Source organism: Oncorhynchus tshawytscha, linkage group LG22, assembly GCF_018296145.1.
Source record: "Oncorhynchus tshawytscha isolate Ot180627B linkage group LG22, Otsh_v2.0, whole genome shotgun sequence".
Lineage (NCBI taxonomy): Eukaryota > Metazoa > Chordata > Actinopteri > Salmoniformes > Salmonidae > Oncorhynchus > Oncorhynchus tshawytscha.
Genome location: NC_056450.1, coordinates 19,543,922 through 19,559,555, shown reverse-complemented (window position 1 = coordinate 19,559,555; position 15,634 = coordinate 19,543,922). Strand labels below are relative to the sequence as shown.

At 43.8% G+C, this 15,634-nt stretch overlaps 1 protein-coding gene across 4 annotated transcripts in view; it reads right to left on the bottom strand.

The window, feature by feature from the left end:
- Positions 1–15,634, bottom strand: part of nphp4 (nephronophthisis 4) — a 191,766-nt gene that overhangs the window by 14,569 nt on the left and 161,563 nt on the right. For all 4 annotated transcript variants that reach the window (XM_024384500.2, XM_042303891.1, XM_024384503.2 and 1 more), the window contains 8 exons: positions 13,267–13,404; positions 11,077–11,300; positions 5,758–5,984; positions 3,720–3,909; positions 3,261–3,344; positions 1,765–1,921; positions 1,378–1,454; positions 869–954 (listed from right to left, as the gene is read on the bottom strand). In XM_024384500.2, the coding sequence (XP_024240268.1) occupies positions 869–954; positions 1,378–1,454; positions 1,765–1,921; positions 3,261–3,344; positions 3,720–3,909; positions 5,758–5,984; positions 11,077–11,300; positions 13,267–13,404 (1,183 nt within the window). The remainder of the gene's footprint in view (positions 1–868; positions 955–1,377; positions 1,455–1,764; positions 1,922–3,260; positions 3,345–3,719; positions 3,910–5,757; positions 5,985–11,076; positions 11,301–13,266; positions 13,405–15,634) is intronic.

The following is a 15,634-nucleotide window of genomic DNA, read 5'->3' as shown; positions in this document are numbered from 1 at the left end:
CAAGCGTCACATCTGGAGGAAACCTGGCACCATCCCTACGGTGAAGCATGGTGGTGGCAACATCATGCTTTGGGGATGTTATTCAGCGGCAGGGACTGGGAGACTAGTCAGGATAAAAGGAAAGAAATGTTGCCCATCCTACGTCAATGGGCCGCGCGGTGCATTCTGGGCGATTCTGGGACAAAGAACGCTCTCCTTCAAGGAGTGAATGAGAATCTATTGGGCACTAGCTCAAAAACCCAACATTACCAAGAAGAACAACATTACAAATCTGTTATGAGATGTGAGATCTGTTCTGAAATAGACAAATCCACATACTTTTGTATATATAGTGTATGGTGGGGGAGGAATAATGGTCGGGACTGTTTTTCATGGTTCGGGCTAGGCCCCTTAGTTCCATTGAAGGGCCATCTTCAGCATACAATGACATTCTAGACAATTCTGTGCTTCTACGTTTGTGGAAACGTAGAACAATGCCCCTGTGCACAAAGCGAGGTCCATACAGAAATGGTTTGTTGAGACCGGTGTGGAAGAACTTGACTGACCTGCACAGAGCCCTGACCTCAACCGCATCGAACACATTGGGATGAATTGGAACGCCAACTGCAAGCCAGGCCTAATCGTCCAACATCAGTGCCCGACCTCACTAATGCTCATGGCTGAATGGAAACAAGTCCCCGCAGCAATGTTCCGACATCTAGTGGAAAGCCTTCCCAGAAGAACGGAGGCTGTTATAGCAGCAAAGGGGGGACCAACTCCATACTAATCCCCATAATTTTTGTAATGAGATGTTCAACGAGCAGGTGTCGACGTGTAGTGCATCTGTGTGTGCATGTGTTGTGTGTGTGTGCTTATGTAGGATACATACGTGAACACTGTGACGAAGAACTTTCGGATTTGCGGGCTCGGACTGCCCGGCACTTTTAAATATACATCTTGAGGCTCCCCTTGTGCCTGTCAAAGAGAAATCACATTGAGGTTTATTGAAGCATTTAGTGTAAATCCACTCTTTCGTGGAATGTTTTCAGTGGCCGATACCCATGTTATGCAATTACAAATGTCTTCGAAACACAGCAGTTAGCCTCTTTTTGAATTCTGAAACCTTGCACATTTTAGTTTTCCTTAGCAAATCAGTTCCATAATTTAGTATCCATTCCTCGGGGAACACCTTTCCGTTTCATCCCAGCACTAACAATTTAGATTAAACTAATCAAGGGCTCGGTGAACAGATGATTAGTGCTGGGATAGATAGAAATGTGAACCCCCTGAGGTTACCCCCGGGAAATGGAGTGAAAGCTGCCGTCGTAATTAACTCACACACCCCAGTTTCAGTGCTGGCCAGAGTATCAGAGCAAATTATTCCATTCATTCTCTTACCAACATCTTTGTTTCACAGATGACGTTGGGGTCACTGCAGCGCACTGAGATCTGAGACCCAGCATCTGTGTCTCCAACTGGTGGCCCCGGCCGGGCCAACACGCCAGACAGAGAGAGAGAGAACATTGTAGAGGGAGAGAGGGAGAGGGGGATAAAAGAGAGGGAGAGAGAACAAACTGAGCATTTAGTGGACAACTGGTGACGAGTGTGTGTGCGTTTGTGTGTGTTTGTGTGTATGTCTGTGATTGCATCTCTTTCTCTGTGTTTGTGTGTGTGTGTGTGTGTACAGTATGTGTGAGTGTCTGCAATTGCATTGTGTGTGTGTTAGCATGTCTGTCTATTTGTGTGTGTGTGTGTAGCTAGGCTAATGGGGCTAATAGTGGGCACCTGGCGTTCTCTCCCAGGAGGGAAGGCGCAGGGCCTTCTTCAGAAAGGACAACTCTGGCTGGTAGAAGCGGAATGTCTGGTCAATGACGTGAGGCGTGGGCTCCACGCTCACCTGGCAGATGGCCAGCGGCTTACCATCCTCTGCCCTGAATGTCACCTGCGAGTAGGGTTGGGGAGAGGGAAGGGTGGATGACAAAGGAAAGTGGAGATTTCATATTGAAAAAGAATAATGCTTACTGCTGCCTGTAGCGATAGTAAACAACGGATTATCGTGGATGCTGTCACTACTGGCCCACATAGACAACTCAAGGTAAGAGCAATTTAAGGTAGAGGAGGATGCTTTATGTATAGCAGTCTTGATACAGTTACAATAAACTTAAAACATATACTATTTGAACACAAGTCTGGTAGTGATACACATTGTTATAGAGTGCAATGACAGGACCTCTCATTTGCGTTATCACACATGCATGCACACACACAGTACTGCTGCGGTGAGTTTCCATTTAACCCACTGTCCCAGTGAAACTGACACACAACCCCAACAGCTGTCAGCAGGCCAACACTAACACAACCCACAGCACTTTCAGACGCATCATCAAAGGGGGACAGAAACTTGGGCCTGTAGGTAATCGGGGGCACACAATGTGTTTAAAGTCAGGCTTGACTGTGTTTGAGAGTCTCGCTTTAACAATATACTGAATGTGATGATAGATTGGGTTCGCATATGTTATCATAACGTGTTTAGCAGGTACTATTGGGCGTAAGTCCAGCCGATTTTAGAATTGATAGTGTAGGTCAAAAGAGGGTTGTTGGCACAAGGTATAAAGCATTATATACCTGCAGGCTTTAAGTAGTGTTACCTTAGTTCTTATCCAAAAACATTGAGCATTTGGTTGAGTGTGCATGGAGTGCCCAATGACAGGGTTTGCACTATTCCATTTATTCCAATGCGTCAGGCAATCAAGTGCAGCAAAACCTACTTGTCCCACACTGTTATAACAATGCGAGTGTCTATGGAACTACAGTACCATGTAAACACATAGGTATTTGAGACACTTACAGTACTTTAAAGTGAGACCAAATAAACATTTGATGGACACCATGTGGTAAACACTAAACCAGGCTTAACTAAACTTAATTGAGGAAGGCAGGAATACAGGTAAAGTCAGAGATGTATCTCTAAAACAAGTTCAAACTCAAGATTGACAAGGTTTATAAATAATCTAGTTTGTGAGAGGTTTATTTATAATCATGGGAAGCGAACATCTGTGACGCATCACAAATACAAACACTAGCTAGCATATTTCCAACCTCCAGAGACACGAAATATACAAAAGGAAATAAACAGTGAATATAAATAATTCTAAGGGACACACAATATTCCCTCACACGGCACACTGGAAATCCTTTAAAACAGAGACCGCATTCATCCCAATGCAAAAAAACAACCCCTGGACATGTTTTTATCCAGAGGTTGGGTTGTCCATGTATACCTTGATTGACTTGGCCAGCAAAGTATTGGACAGATGTTTCTTGGCCACCTGAGTACTTCTGCCACTGGGTATGAGACTCGGCCCCTGCAAGACGTAGATAAACAAACACATAAATAATACATGTATACATCTTTTAAATCAACCAAGACAACTGGGAATGTACAGCAGGTTATAAAACTGGAAAGCACCAGTGTACAATCTGTAGGCACAGAGAAAGACGTAGCAGCCGATAAGATGTGCGGACAAGAGAAACTCTAACTTGGTATTGTTGACCTAAATGCTCAATGACGTTAACCCAATCACATGGCATTAATCCTATTATATTTACCCTATATTTGCATTTTCTCACCCTAGTAATAGAAGTCAGGCTCTGGCTAATATCCCTGGGCGAACTGATGAACTAAAGCCCGTGTTCTAACGTCGGACTGTCAGGGTTGTCATGGCGACACATGAGGTTACCTGGGGAACCACAGAGTTGTCTGAGATGAAGGTCTGGTATTTGAGGGGGACGTGCACACTCTCCTTGGGCCGCAGGTACACCTGGGGGGCAAGCGTGCCCTCTTTGAGGTGGAACATGCCCTCCTCCAGGGGGGTTAAGGTTTTGGTCAGTGTCTTGAAATACCTCCACTCGTCACAGTCCGTTATGACACTGAACAGACAAAGGGGAGTGAGAGAGAACACTGTTAAAAGAGAAAGGGATGGGGGGAGGAGAGAAGAATATAGGGAGAGAGAGATGGAAAGGTAAGATAAAGGAGAGATAGAGAGATGAGAAGAAGAAAGAAGAGAGCGAGAGGAGCATCCTCGCTGGTCAGCAGTCGGTCACACCTCCAAAGGCCAACCGTTTATCGGTACACTGCTCTTCTTTCAATTATATACGGCCTGATTGGTAAACGGTAGGCAAGTCATTGTAAATCTTCAAACCTCTTCACGAAATGGATTCCCGGGGAGAGATCTTGGGGAACAAAAAAGTAACACAGACTGGGCGGTATAGAGAAGTTCTTTTCTTTGAGTACACAAATTTAATGCGCAAATACATAAAGGAAAAGGGGGCTCCTTTAAACTTCAAAGGCTCAACCTCCAGGCATGGAGAAAGGACATTTCTCAATAGACAACGAAAAATGTATGAATTTTCTCCAAAACCCCACCTGCTAAATAAAGGCTGGAGCTAGTCGACCATTTCAATGAGCTCTTACTACTACAATTTCCCATTCTCCAGTCTGGTAGCTAATTAGAGAACAAAACTTCACACGCACACACACCTTTTCGAAAAGTATTTCAAAAAATGTATGTGTACGCGTGTGTGTGTGCTTCAGTAGGGAATGAAAGGGCATCAGGAGTGGAGAAAGAGAGAACAAGACACACACACACACACAGAGTGAGAGAGACACACAGAGAGAGAAAGAGAAGAGAGAACAAGACACACACACACACACACACACACAGAGTGAGAGAGACACACACAGAGAGAGAAAGAGAAGAGAGAACAAGACACACACAGAGAAAGAGCGAGAGACACACACAGAGAGAGAAAGAGAAGAGAGGGAGAGAGACACAAAGAGAAAGAAAGAGAAGAGAGAAAGATGACACAGATGATTAATAATACAGGACCAACCCTGTGCTGGCTAAGATATATATTTTTCCGTTCCAACTATTGTAGATGTGTAACCATGCCAGCACATCTCAGTGTGGCTCAGTCGTGTGAAAAGGGTAATAGTATAATAGTAAGCATCTATGATTTGATAGAAAAGACCTCAATGTCTCACTGTTTACTCTCTAATGCCTCTTCGAGAGACGGCAGGCGGTTCTGTGTTAAACATGTCGGCAGCGGCAGTGTGTCATATCTGGTGGTTAACGTTGGCACGCAGCCCTTTAAGCGGCCAGGGATAGGAAAGCTTGCAGATCCGTAGCACAGCTCTGGTGTTTCCTGATCCCCAATTAGACCCGGAGAGCCTACTGGCCGGTGCTAATGCTATAATGATTCATTCCCCCATCACACCGCTACTCTCCTCCAGTCCTCCCTCTTCTGTTTATCAACATGAAGGACGCTTATCCATCCAACACCATGCAGATCTGAGAAGAATCCATAATGGGAGACTATGGTGGGGGAGTGTGGGGTGTGTGTAGTGGGATATGTGTGGGTGGTGGTTAGTGTGTCTGCGTGTGAAATAATGGGTTATGGGGAGGAGGGAGAGAGAGACTGTATTTCTCCAGCATTATCTATGTATCTGGTTCAAGGGCAACTGATAGCCAGTGTAAGACTTCACCTGTTCTCTCCTGGTTAAACGTGCTGTGGAATATAAACAAAGTCTGATTCTGAATATAAACTGAATATAAACGAAGTCTGATGGTATTTTGCAGCCTGCTTAAATACAATTGTTTACAATATTATTTCTCTCTCTCAACCCCCCCAATATAACACCAGGCACACACAAACTCTAACAAACACCAAACCCCACACACACACTCCACTCCCCCCAGCATCCCTTCCCCTGCATACCTGAGCTCGGGGTCTTCGCTATAGATGGTGACAGTCTGTGGGGTGTTGAAGGGGTTGCGGAGGACATACTCCAGGTACTCAGCGGTGCCCAGCGTGGCGTAGAGGGTGTGGTGTACGGTGATGGCCTGGCTCAGGATGTGGGTGATCCCTTCTGCCTTACTGCGTTCCCTGTAGGCATGCATCAGGCGCAGGTCCCGCGCCAACTGGGCACGCTCTGCTCGGCGGCCCTGAAGGTAAAAGAAGTGGAGAGACCATAGAATCAGTGCTTTATTTGAGCTGGATCTGCCGGCACCTCTCATATTTGACTTTGTTTGTACTGGCACTCATTTGCCCAGATCCGGTACCTCTCGCAGCATGATTCATTTATTGTCTCACTGTTTGTACTGTAAACATTATAATACAAGCGATCAGAGTTAAATCAATTGTCTATTCATTATTTCTCCAGCCCCCCCAAGAAAATCTTCATGTAAAAGTGTGATGATACTACTGTGTAATCATCCTATCCTGCCACACTGATTTCAGACATGATCTCTTCTTTGTACATACAGGTTATGGGGTAGGCCGGCCTGGTAAGTAACTGATCTTGAAACAGGTTTAACCTAGCTAGCAGAACCCCTCGACAACATTCCGGTGAAAAGGCAGCGCGCAAAATTCAAAAATATTTTTTAGAAATATGTAACTTTCACACATTAACAAGTCCAATACAGCAAATTAAAGATAAACATCTTGTTAATCTACCCATAGTCTCCGATTTAAAAAATGCTTTACAGTGAAAGCACAACATATGATTATGTTAGGTCATAGCCAAGTGAAAAAAACACAGCCATTTTTCCAGCCAAAGATAGGAGTCACAAAAAGCAGAAATATAGATAAAATTAATCACTAACCTTTGATGATCTTCATCAGATGACACTCATAGGACATCATGTTACACAATACATGTATGTTTTGTTCAATAATGTGCATATTTATATCCATAAATCTCAGTTTACATTGGCGCGTTACATGCAGTAATGTTTTGATTCCAAAACATCTGGTGATTTTACAGAAATACTCATAATAAACATTGATAAAAGATACAAGTGTTATTCACAGAATTAAAGATAGACTTCTCAGTAATGCAACCACTGTGTCAGATTTAAAAAAAAAAACCTTTACGGAAAAAGCATAATCTGAGAACGGTGCTCAGAGCCCAATCCAGCCAAAGAAAGATCTGCCATTTTGGAGTCAACAGACACTATAAATATTCACTTACCTTTGATGATCTTAATCAGAAGGCACTCCCAGGAATCCCAGTTCGACAATAAATGACTGATTTGTTCCATAAAGTCCATAATTTAGCCACTTGTTGTTCGCGTGTTCAGCCCAGTAATCCATCTTCATGAGGCGCGAGCACTTCGTCCAGACAAAAACTCGAAAAGTTCCATTACAGGTCGTAGAAACAAGCCAAACAATGTATGGACTCAATCTTTAGGATGTTTTTAACATAAATCATCAATAAGGTTCCAACCGGAGAATTTCATTGTCTGAAGAAAAGCACTGGAAAACGAGAGCAAACTCTGTCGGGAGCGCGCGTCACAAGGCTGAGACACCCTGCCAGACCACTGACTCAAAGAGCTCTCATGAGCCCCTCCTTTATACTAGAATCCTCAAACCAGTTTCTAAAGACGGTTGACATATAGTGGAAGCCCTAGGAAGTGCAACTGCATCCATATCTCACTGTGAATTCAATAGGGACTGGGTTGAAAATCGACCAACCTCACTTCCTGTTTGGACTTCTTCTCAGGTTTAGCCTGCCATATGAGTTCTGTTATTCTCAAAGACATAATTCAAACAGTTTTAGAAACTTCTGAGTGTTTTCTATCCTATACTAATAATATGCATATTTTAGCATCTGGGACAGAGTAGGAGGCAGTTCACTCTGGGCATGCTATTCATCCAAAAGTGAAATGCTGCCCCCTATCCCAAAAAGGTTAAGTGGTGGTCAGCTAGTGAAGAGGTCCCTACGTAGTCACATCGCATAGCCTAGGCTAGCTAGCTGTTTCCCTTGTCTACTGATAATTCTGAATTTGAAATGTGGGATAGTCATCTTGGTAAGAATAAAAAAGGATAAGAAAAGGCAATCTAGGTTGATGACATTTGTCAAGTCCAAAAATCCAGAGAAAGATGGTGAAGCATCTAACCTGAAACGAGCCAGAGAACTGCCAGAGAGGAGTGAGGAAGCTGTTCCTGGTGGCGCCATTCTTTAGATAGCGAACATCGCTGCTAATTCTGCATCACCACTGGCACCTCCACTAGCTAGTAGACCTACTAGCGAGACAGATTTGGCACGAGAGGGGGAGGGGAGGACAGTGCATCCACCAACGAAGTGCCCGGAGCAGGTTCAATTTGGAGGCTCAGTTCAAGCGCAAGCAAACCAAGCAAGCAACTTGACTTGTCATGTAAAATACGAGGCTGGGCTGTGCAACATGCAATAAAGTAGGGACTGGAAAAGACTGGAGGGATGAAACTCGCAAAAGACCAGGTGGAGTGTAGAGTAACCACCTCTGCATCAGACATGACAAATAAACTAAGAGTCCTCAGACTCTCTCTGCCAGCGGTTTGGCATTGACAGTCCATGCACGGTCATACAGGCATACAGACAGTACAGGGACAACAATGGTAAAGGAGATATTCCAGGTGGACTGAAATACCTGTTGGTGGCGTTCAGCAGTGCAGAATGCGAGTGGGGATTTTTAAAAAACAACCTGATTTGTACCTCAACCCGTGCCTCCCTGTACACCTCCACCATATCAGGACTACCTATTGCCCCCCCTGACTAAATTCAACCCAGTCCCCTAAGTGAGGTCGTGGATTGCTAAAGGACACCGATGTGGCACAGACACCAAGAGCAAAATACGAATGGGGGATAAGACGCATGAGGGAATGGCTGTCTTGTGGGAGGTTTTGGAAAACTAAGGTAGGCAAATATTTCCTATTAACTGGTTCTGTGAAGTAAATCTGAATATGCTCTTGATATTATCACAAAGGCAGGAAACCTATACATTCTGATGTGTGTTCTGATGTATTTTATTTGAAGCTATACGAAGTTTGGGTAAGCCCCAAAGCTGAGTAAGGTTGCAAAGGGTCGGACACTTTCCGGTAAATTTCCAGTACATTTTCCATGGGAAGTTAAGCCTGGGAATTTTGCAGAATTGAATCAATAAAGTTAGCTTATAACAGTGAACCTTTTTTGTGGGATACACATGAGGCAATTCTAGGTCTTGTGGCATATTTTGGTTAAACTATCCCAAATTCAATGGAATTGCAACCCTTTGCATGAACAGTGCATTCTTCCATCACATGCACAGTGCATTTCCATTGTTTCTGACCGTTTGAGCAGACACATGCACATTTGTGGCCTAATGGAGGTAATTTTGCAGGGCTCTGGCTGTGCTCATCCTGCTCCTCCTTGCACAAAGGCGGAGGTAGCGGTCCTGCTGCTGGGTTGTTGCCCTCCTACGGCCTCCTCCACGTCTCCTGATGTACTGGCCTGTCTCCTGGTAGCGCCTCCATGCTCTGGACACTACGCTGACAGACACAGCAAACCTTCTTGCCACAGCTTGCATTGATGTGCCATCCTGGATGAGCTGCACTACCTGAGCCACTTGTGTGGGTTGTAGACGTCTCATGCAACCACTAGAGTTAAAGCACCGCCATCAAAAGTGACCAAAGCATCAGCCAGGAAGCATAGGAACTGAGTAGTGGTCTGTGGTCACCACCTGCAGAACCACTCCTTTATTGGGGGTGTCTTGCTAATTGCCTATCATTTCCAACTGTTGTCTATTCCATTTGCACAACAGCATGTGAAATTTATTGTCAACCAGTGTTGCTTCCTAAGTGGACAGTTTGATTTCACAGAAGTGTAATTGACTTGGAGTTACATTGTGTTGTTTAAGTGTTCCCTTTATTTTTTTGAGCAGTGTATATACTGTACTCTATACCATCTACTGCATCTTGCCTATGCCGTTTGGCCATCGCTCATCCATATATTTTTATGTACATATTCTTATTCATTCATTTACAACTTGTGTGTGTATAAGGTAGTTGTTGTGAAATTGTTAGATTACTTGTTAGATATTACTGCATGGTCGGAACTGGAAGCACAAGCATTTCACTACACTCGCATTAACATCTGCTAACCATGTGTATGTGACAAATACAATTTGATTTGATCTGGTGGAAGGGACTGTGGATCTGAGGCTCTTTTCCCGTTTCCTCCATCATCCTCCAAATCCCACCAACATCAGTTGCCTCGGAGTGCAACGGGTCCTTATTTGAGAACATACACACCAAAGCACACAACAGGCTGACCAATACAAGGGTTGAAAAATTGGTGGCCATCCGGGCAAATTTGAAGCTTTTTGAGCCTGACAAGATGAAGCCTGTGAAGATGAGGCCTCAGAGGCTGATGTTCAAGAGGTGGACATTGAAAAGGTCCAGGAAGAAGACATGGAAGCCTGAGAGGAAGACAACCAAATCTTTAGTTTCTAGACTATCATTTTAGAGATATGTTGAAAATGTTTTTGGGGAGATGCGATGGCTCATTGGTGATCATTCAATATTCCCTTTCTTTTGTTGTTCAGTGAAATCATCCCATGTGAAAAGTCAACTAATTTAATTGGAGTTCAAGTCGTAACGAAATCGTTTTTTTGATTTCCATTGGAATGATTTAATCATTTGCAATTATGTCTACTTATGATAAGGTAAAAGGTTTATGTTTCTGTCTCCACATGATATGGTAAATATATCCAATGCAAAAAACATCTACATTTAAATGGTATTAATATTAATTTGCATATATTTCCATTAATTCCCACAGAAAGTTTCCACCTCTGAATATTCCCCAAAAAGTGCAACCCTACAGCTGAGTATGGGCATATGCGTATGGCGAGTGTTAAACAGTGACATCTAAAATGCTTTGAGTTAACCATCCCCTTGGAGAGTGCTGTCCATTTCAGCACCATAGATAGTAGGCTATAGGCTACCTGGCTGTTTGATCTGTCTGTTGCATTGCTACGTTGTTTGCCAATTTTTGTTCTTATATGTTCGGGTATTGTGATATGTGTGTTCTGCTGCTACATTGATGTGAATATTATAAGAAATGTGTCCCTGTAAGCCCCCACAGCTGCATGTGGCCATATGTGTATGGCGTGTGTTCTGCAGTGACGTTTAAAAGTTTTGCTGTACATTGATGTCTTTAAAATGATTTTGGGGGAAGGGGAGAAGGCCAAGTGGGCTTCTTAGTAGAGAGCCAGGTGGCCATGTTGTTGACTTTACCGTGACCTTAGTCTTGACCTCGCTGCCGGTGCCATCTTGTCCCCCCTCGTGCTGCCGCACGGCCACCATGCGATTGAGTTTGCGCTGGCGTACGTCGTCGGTCTCGCCCCACCAGGGAGTGTTAGTGCAGGGCGTCCCACCGCCCTCCTTCATATGGCTCTGGAGCAACGGCACCAGGTCCCCGTCCAGCTCCACCAGCCTCTGGGCCCGCGCTGCGTTACGCACTGCAACACATTCACAACAGGCAATCTTACAGCAATACATTAACAGCCTTACTGCAACGCACTCACAATATTAACAACCTTACCGCAATGCAATCACAACCTTACTGGAACACATCAACAAACAATTGTTTTGATCTGCATTGACCCATTAACTTGTTGGGAGCATTCTTTAGTTTACTACTCCGTTAGTCAGCACCTCTACCAACATTTCTTGGTGTCCGTCAGCTTTTTAGTGCTAGGCTGAAACATCAGTGTACACACCCGGTGGCTCTCCAGAGTTATAGTGACCACTGTTGTAATGAAGAGTATCTTTGTAGCCATCAGCCATAGACAGAGAAGAGACCTAGTAACGACCATGAGAACCACGAGCCATACATACCGTATTTATTTGTTTTGTCAGATGTTGCCAACACAGCACTTACTGTAATGATGCTGATGGGATTGAGTATGCATTAAGACAGCACCCTGAACCAATTGGAAGATAAACATCTGACTGATATCAGCCCACAAATAATCTGGGAACCAAGGAAGGGGAGGAGGGGAGCAGCCCAATAATATAAAAGAGAGAGATAAAGTAAGTGGAGGATCAAAGGAAGGGGGCCTCAAGTACTGTTTCTCATCTAAAGCCCTTCTAGAATAGTGGAGGCTCTGCTCCCACTCACTGATAACTCACCAGGGGGATATCTCCCCCTCTATCTCTCTCTTGGCCTCTCCCTCTCTTATCCATCTCTCCCTCTCGGTCTCTCTTTCCCTCTCCCCTTCTCTCTCTACACGCCTCTCCATTGTTATCGTTACCTCTCCATCCCTCTCCCACCTCTGTCTCTCTACCACTTCCCACACAATCTCCTTCTCTCCCGGCACTTCTTCGCATTCCTCCTTATCAGAATGGCGTCAGCAATCTGCCAATCACTTTGCTGGATAGTCCCCGGGTAGTAGGTATTCACTACAGGCTTGGAGAGAATGGTACAGTAATGGAACTGTAGTACTTCAGCGACTAACTGAATAGAACTACAGTCATTCTGTTGGGAAATCATTTGCAATAACGTTAATCTATAAAATAAAGTGCATTTCTTATCGTAAGCACACACCATGGCTTGAATCACACTATAGGGCAAACCGAGCCAAGCCAAGCTGTACTATACTGACCTGGTTACACATCCACCATAGAACAACGTGAAAAGAAAAGCCGGGACAGTACGAGTCAGGTCAATCCTTTAGTGTGAATCAGGTATGTGTAGTTGTTTTCATACAGTGTTTGTAGACTGGATTTCTTCGGTTTTGTTGGACATTCATTTAATGGATTGAGTCCCGCCCACCTAATTTATATGAGCCACCTCACAAGCTCTGCTTCAGCAACTCACCACGGCTTCAAGGCCTCAGACACGTCGCTGCACTATGGGGGTCCGAGCTTTCTGCTCCCTTGCCCCTCGCCTACGGAATGCTCTCCCTGATCATCTGAGAGCCACTTCATCAATCAGAACTTTTAAAACAGGTCTTAAAACACAGCCTGTATTTCTTACAGTCCTAATCTGCAAAGTTACTTTAGTTCCTAGCTTACTACCTGCTATTTCCTGCCTTGATTCTAAATATTTGATGTTTATAGTTTTTTTGTGGTTTTTCTTATCATTGTTTGAAATTTTGTAGAGCTTTGGAATAACACTGTAATGAAAAGTGTTATAAAAATGTATTATTATTTTCAACTATTATTATTATTCTTCTTCACACCTCTGTTGTGGTGTGTGTGAGGCGCTGAACACTGTGTGACCAGCCACCAGATATGCTTGGGCAGGCTCAATTAGGCTGCAAATTGAGTGTCTCAGAGCTGAAGAGAAAGGGCAGAATGTATAATGGATCTGGATGAGACAGTCATGAATAACATCGCCACCGCCGCCCTGTAAATCAACCAACAGCACACACAGATAAAAACACAAGTTCACATACACAAACAAAGGTGTGGGGGTCCTACCGCTGAGTCGTTGGATGCTCTTGGAGGACAAGCTGCCCCCGGTGAAGCCACTTGTGGCATCCGGCGGTGAGATGATGTGGGAGCGTGACGGAGGAAGACACTGGGGCTTGTTGGGTTTGTTCTGGTCTACAGGACATCCTAGAGAAAACCAAAGGACACCATTTTGAAAGAGTAGACACAGTTCTCTTTCTCAAAAAGGCCATATTTTGGGATACGGGATCTGGACTTTATAACATGTGTTACTTCACTTATTTATTTACCTCGTGTTTTTGATGTCCGTGTTGTCGGACTGTGTCATTGGCTGTTTCTGTGTTATTAGCTAACATTCATTTAGCTAACATTCATTTCATTTAGAAAAATATATTCACTAAATACAATAGCTTTATGTTGTGTTGATCCAATCTGTCAACACAAGCTTCCAGGTTACCTCCAGGTTACCTCCAGGTAACATTCAGTACACTTTGCCTCCTCGGACACCAATTTGAGAGCTTAACTAGTGGAATCCATGTTCGCTTCCCACTCATGGCGGATAAAGGGTGAGTTGTGCTCAACGGTGAACGTTGATTGATTCCAGGGTCTCCTCTGGTGGAGAGCAGACATTAATTCATTTAGTGCCAAGCTACAGCAGTTGTGTGTGGCAGTCGAGTCGCCCGGGCTGTCGAGCAAAGCTTCACACCTGGTAATGGGAGAGTGGGAGAAGCAATTGCTCACTGTGAGGAGTAGTGTGAGTGCCAATGCCAAGCAGGGTTCGCCGGACCTTCTATTCACTGCCAATAGCAGAGAGCGCATTTCCCCCACAAAAATGGCCTCAAAGAGAGATTGATTTATTATTGGCGGTTATGCTGTCTGGCAGATTCCAGATAGAATTACAGGAAGATGACTGAGGCTCTAATTAAAACTAAAGGTTAGAATTAATGAAATTGTTGCATGCAGTCTTTCTCTGCTACAATTCGAGCATTTCACTCGAGTTTGGCAACATCCACTTTGGGGAAAGTGACTTTTCTAATGTCTAAATTTTACAGACACTTTTTTACTGTGGAGCTCGGAAATGATGCACCGCGGCCGTGGTGTACTTCATAAAGTGTGAGCATTGTAATTAAGCGGCTTTATCACAGTACGACACATCTCCGTGGGCTTGTGGAGTTTTTAGTGGGAATTAAAACCACTCTCCACGGCTTGGCATCCTTCAGAGCTCCAACTCTTTCATCAACAGCTGATAATAGGGAGGCCCAGTGAGTAACGAAGAGATAGGGTTGCCATGCAAACAGACACCGACAGACGCAATTGCGCAGATTAATGGCCAAGGTGTCTCTGCCTTCTCCTCCGTGATTCCTCCGAAATCCATCTTGTTATGTCGCCACTGCCACAATGGAATCCGACCGAATTATAAATATAAACGTCACATTTTGATGAGCTATAATTCCACAGATATTATATAGTAAAGACATATTGGGTAAATGTCTTGGATTGGTAATAAATGCTATCCGGATGGCCATTCCACGAAACATTCGTTACATTCTTTCAGTGCATTCCCGCTAGCCAATTCTCCTCTGATTGATAATAGTCCTCACTAGGGCCTGAGACGTAGGCTAGCCTACATGATCAAATGAGTAATGACTGTCACAACAAACGACCGGGTGGTGAACTGATGGCAAACAGTTTAATCATGCTTATTCATGAACTATAACCATGATTATCATCAAATTATGACCACTGTAATAATTTCGGGTGACATCGACAACAGTACTTTTCACCCTCCTGAGTCATTTTTCATTCCACACAATTTAAATCATCCTCGCAGTGCAAACAGTGTCGGGTCGTCCCTGTGAAATGGAATGCAGGGATGTATTTAGTGATGTGAAAACTACTCGTTACAGATAGAAATAGAATGAATAGAGTTTACATGATTCCCTATTCTACATGACAGACGATCATATCTGTTCTACACAAATACATTTCTTTCTGAACGTTCTGTTCTGGAGGAGGCTCAGGCATGTCTTGTGTTGGGAAACTGCTATAAGCCGTCTGTTGAGATGAGACTAAATGTAAAGAGAGTGCCAGAGGGCTCAATTCTATTCAAATCAAATCAAATGTTATTGGTCGCGTACACACATTTTGCAGATGGTATCGCAGGTGCAGCAAAATGCTTGTTTCAAGATCCAACAGAGCAAATATATATATGTGTTATTTCATAGTTTTGATGTCTTCACTACTATTCTACAATTCAGAAAATAGCAAAAATAAAGAAAAACCCTTGAATGAGTAGGTGTCCAAACTTTTGACTAGTACTGTATGTATATAATATATACATATATATATAGTGCGTTCAGAAAGTATTCATTCCCCTGTCACTTTAATAATGTTTACA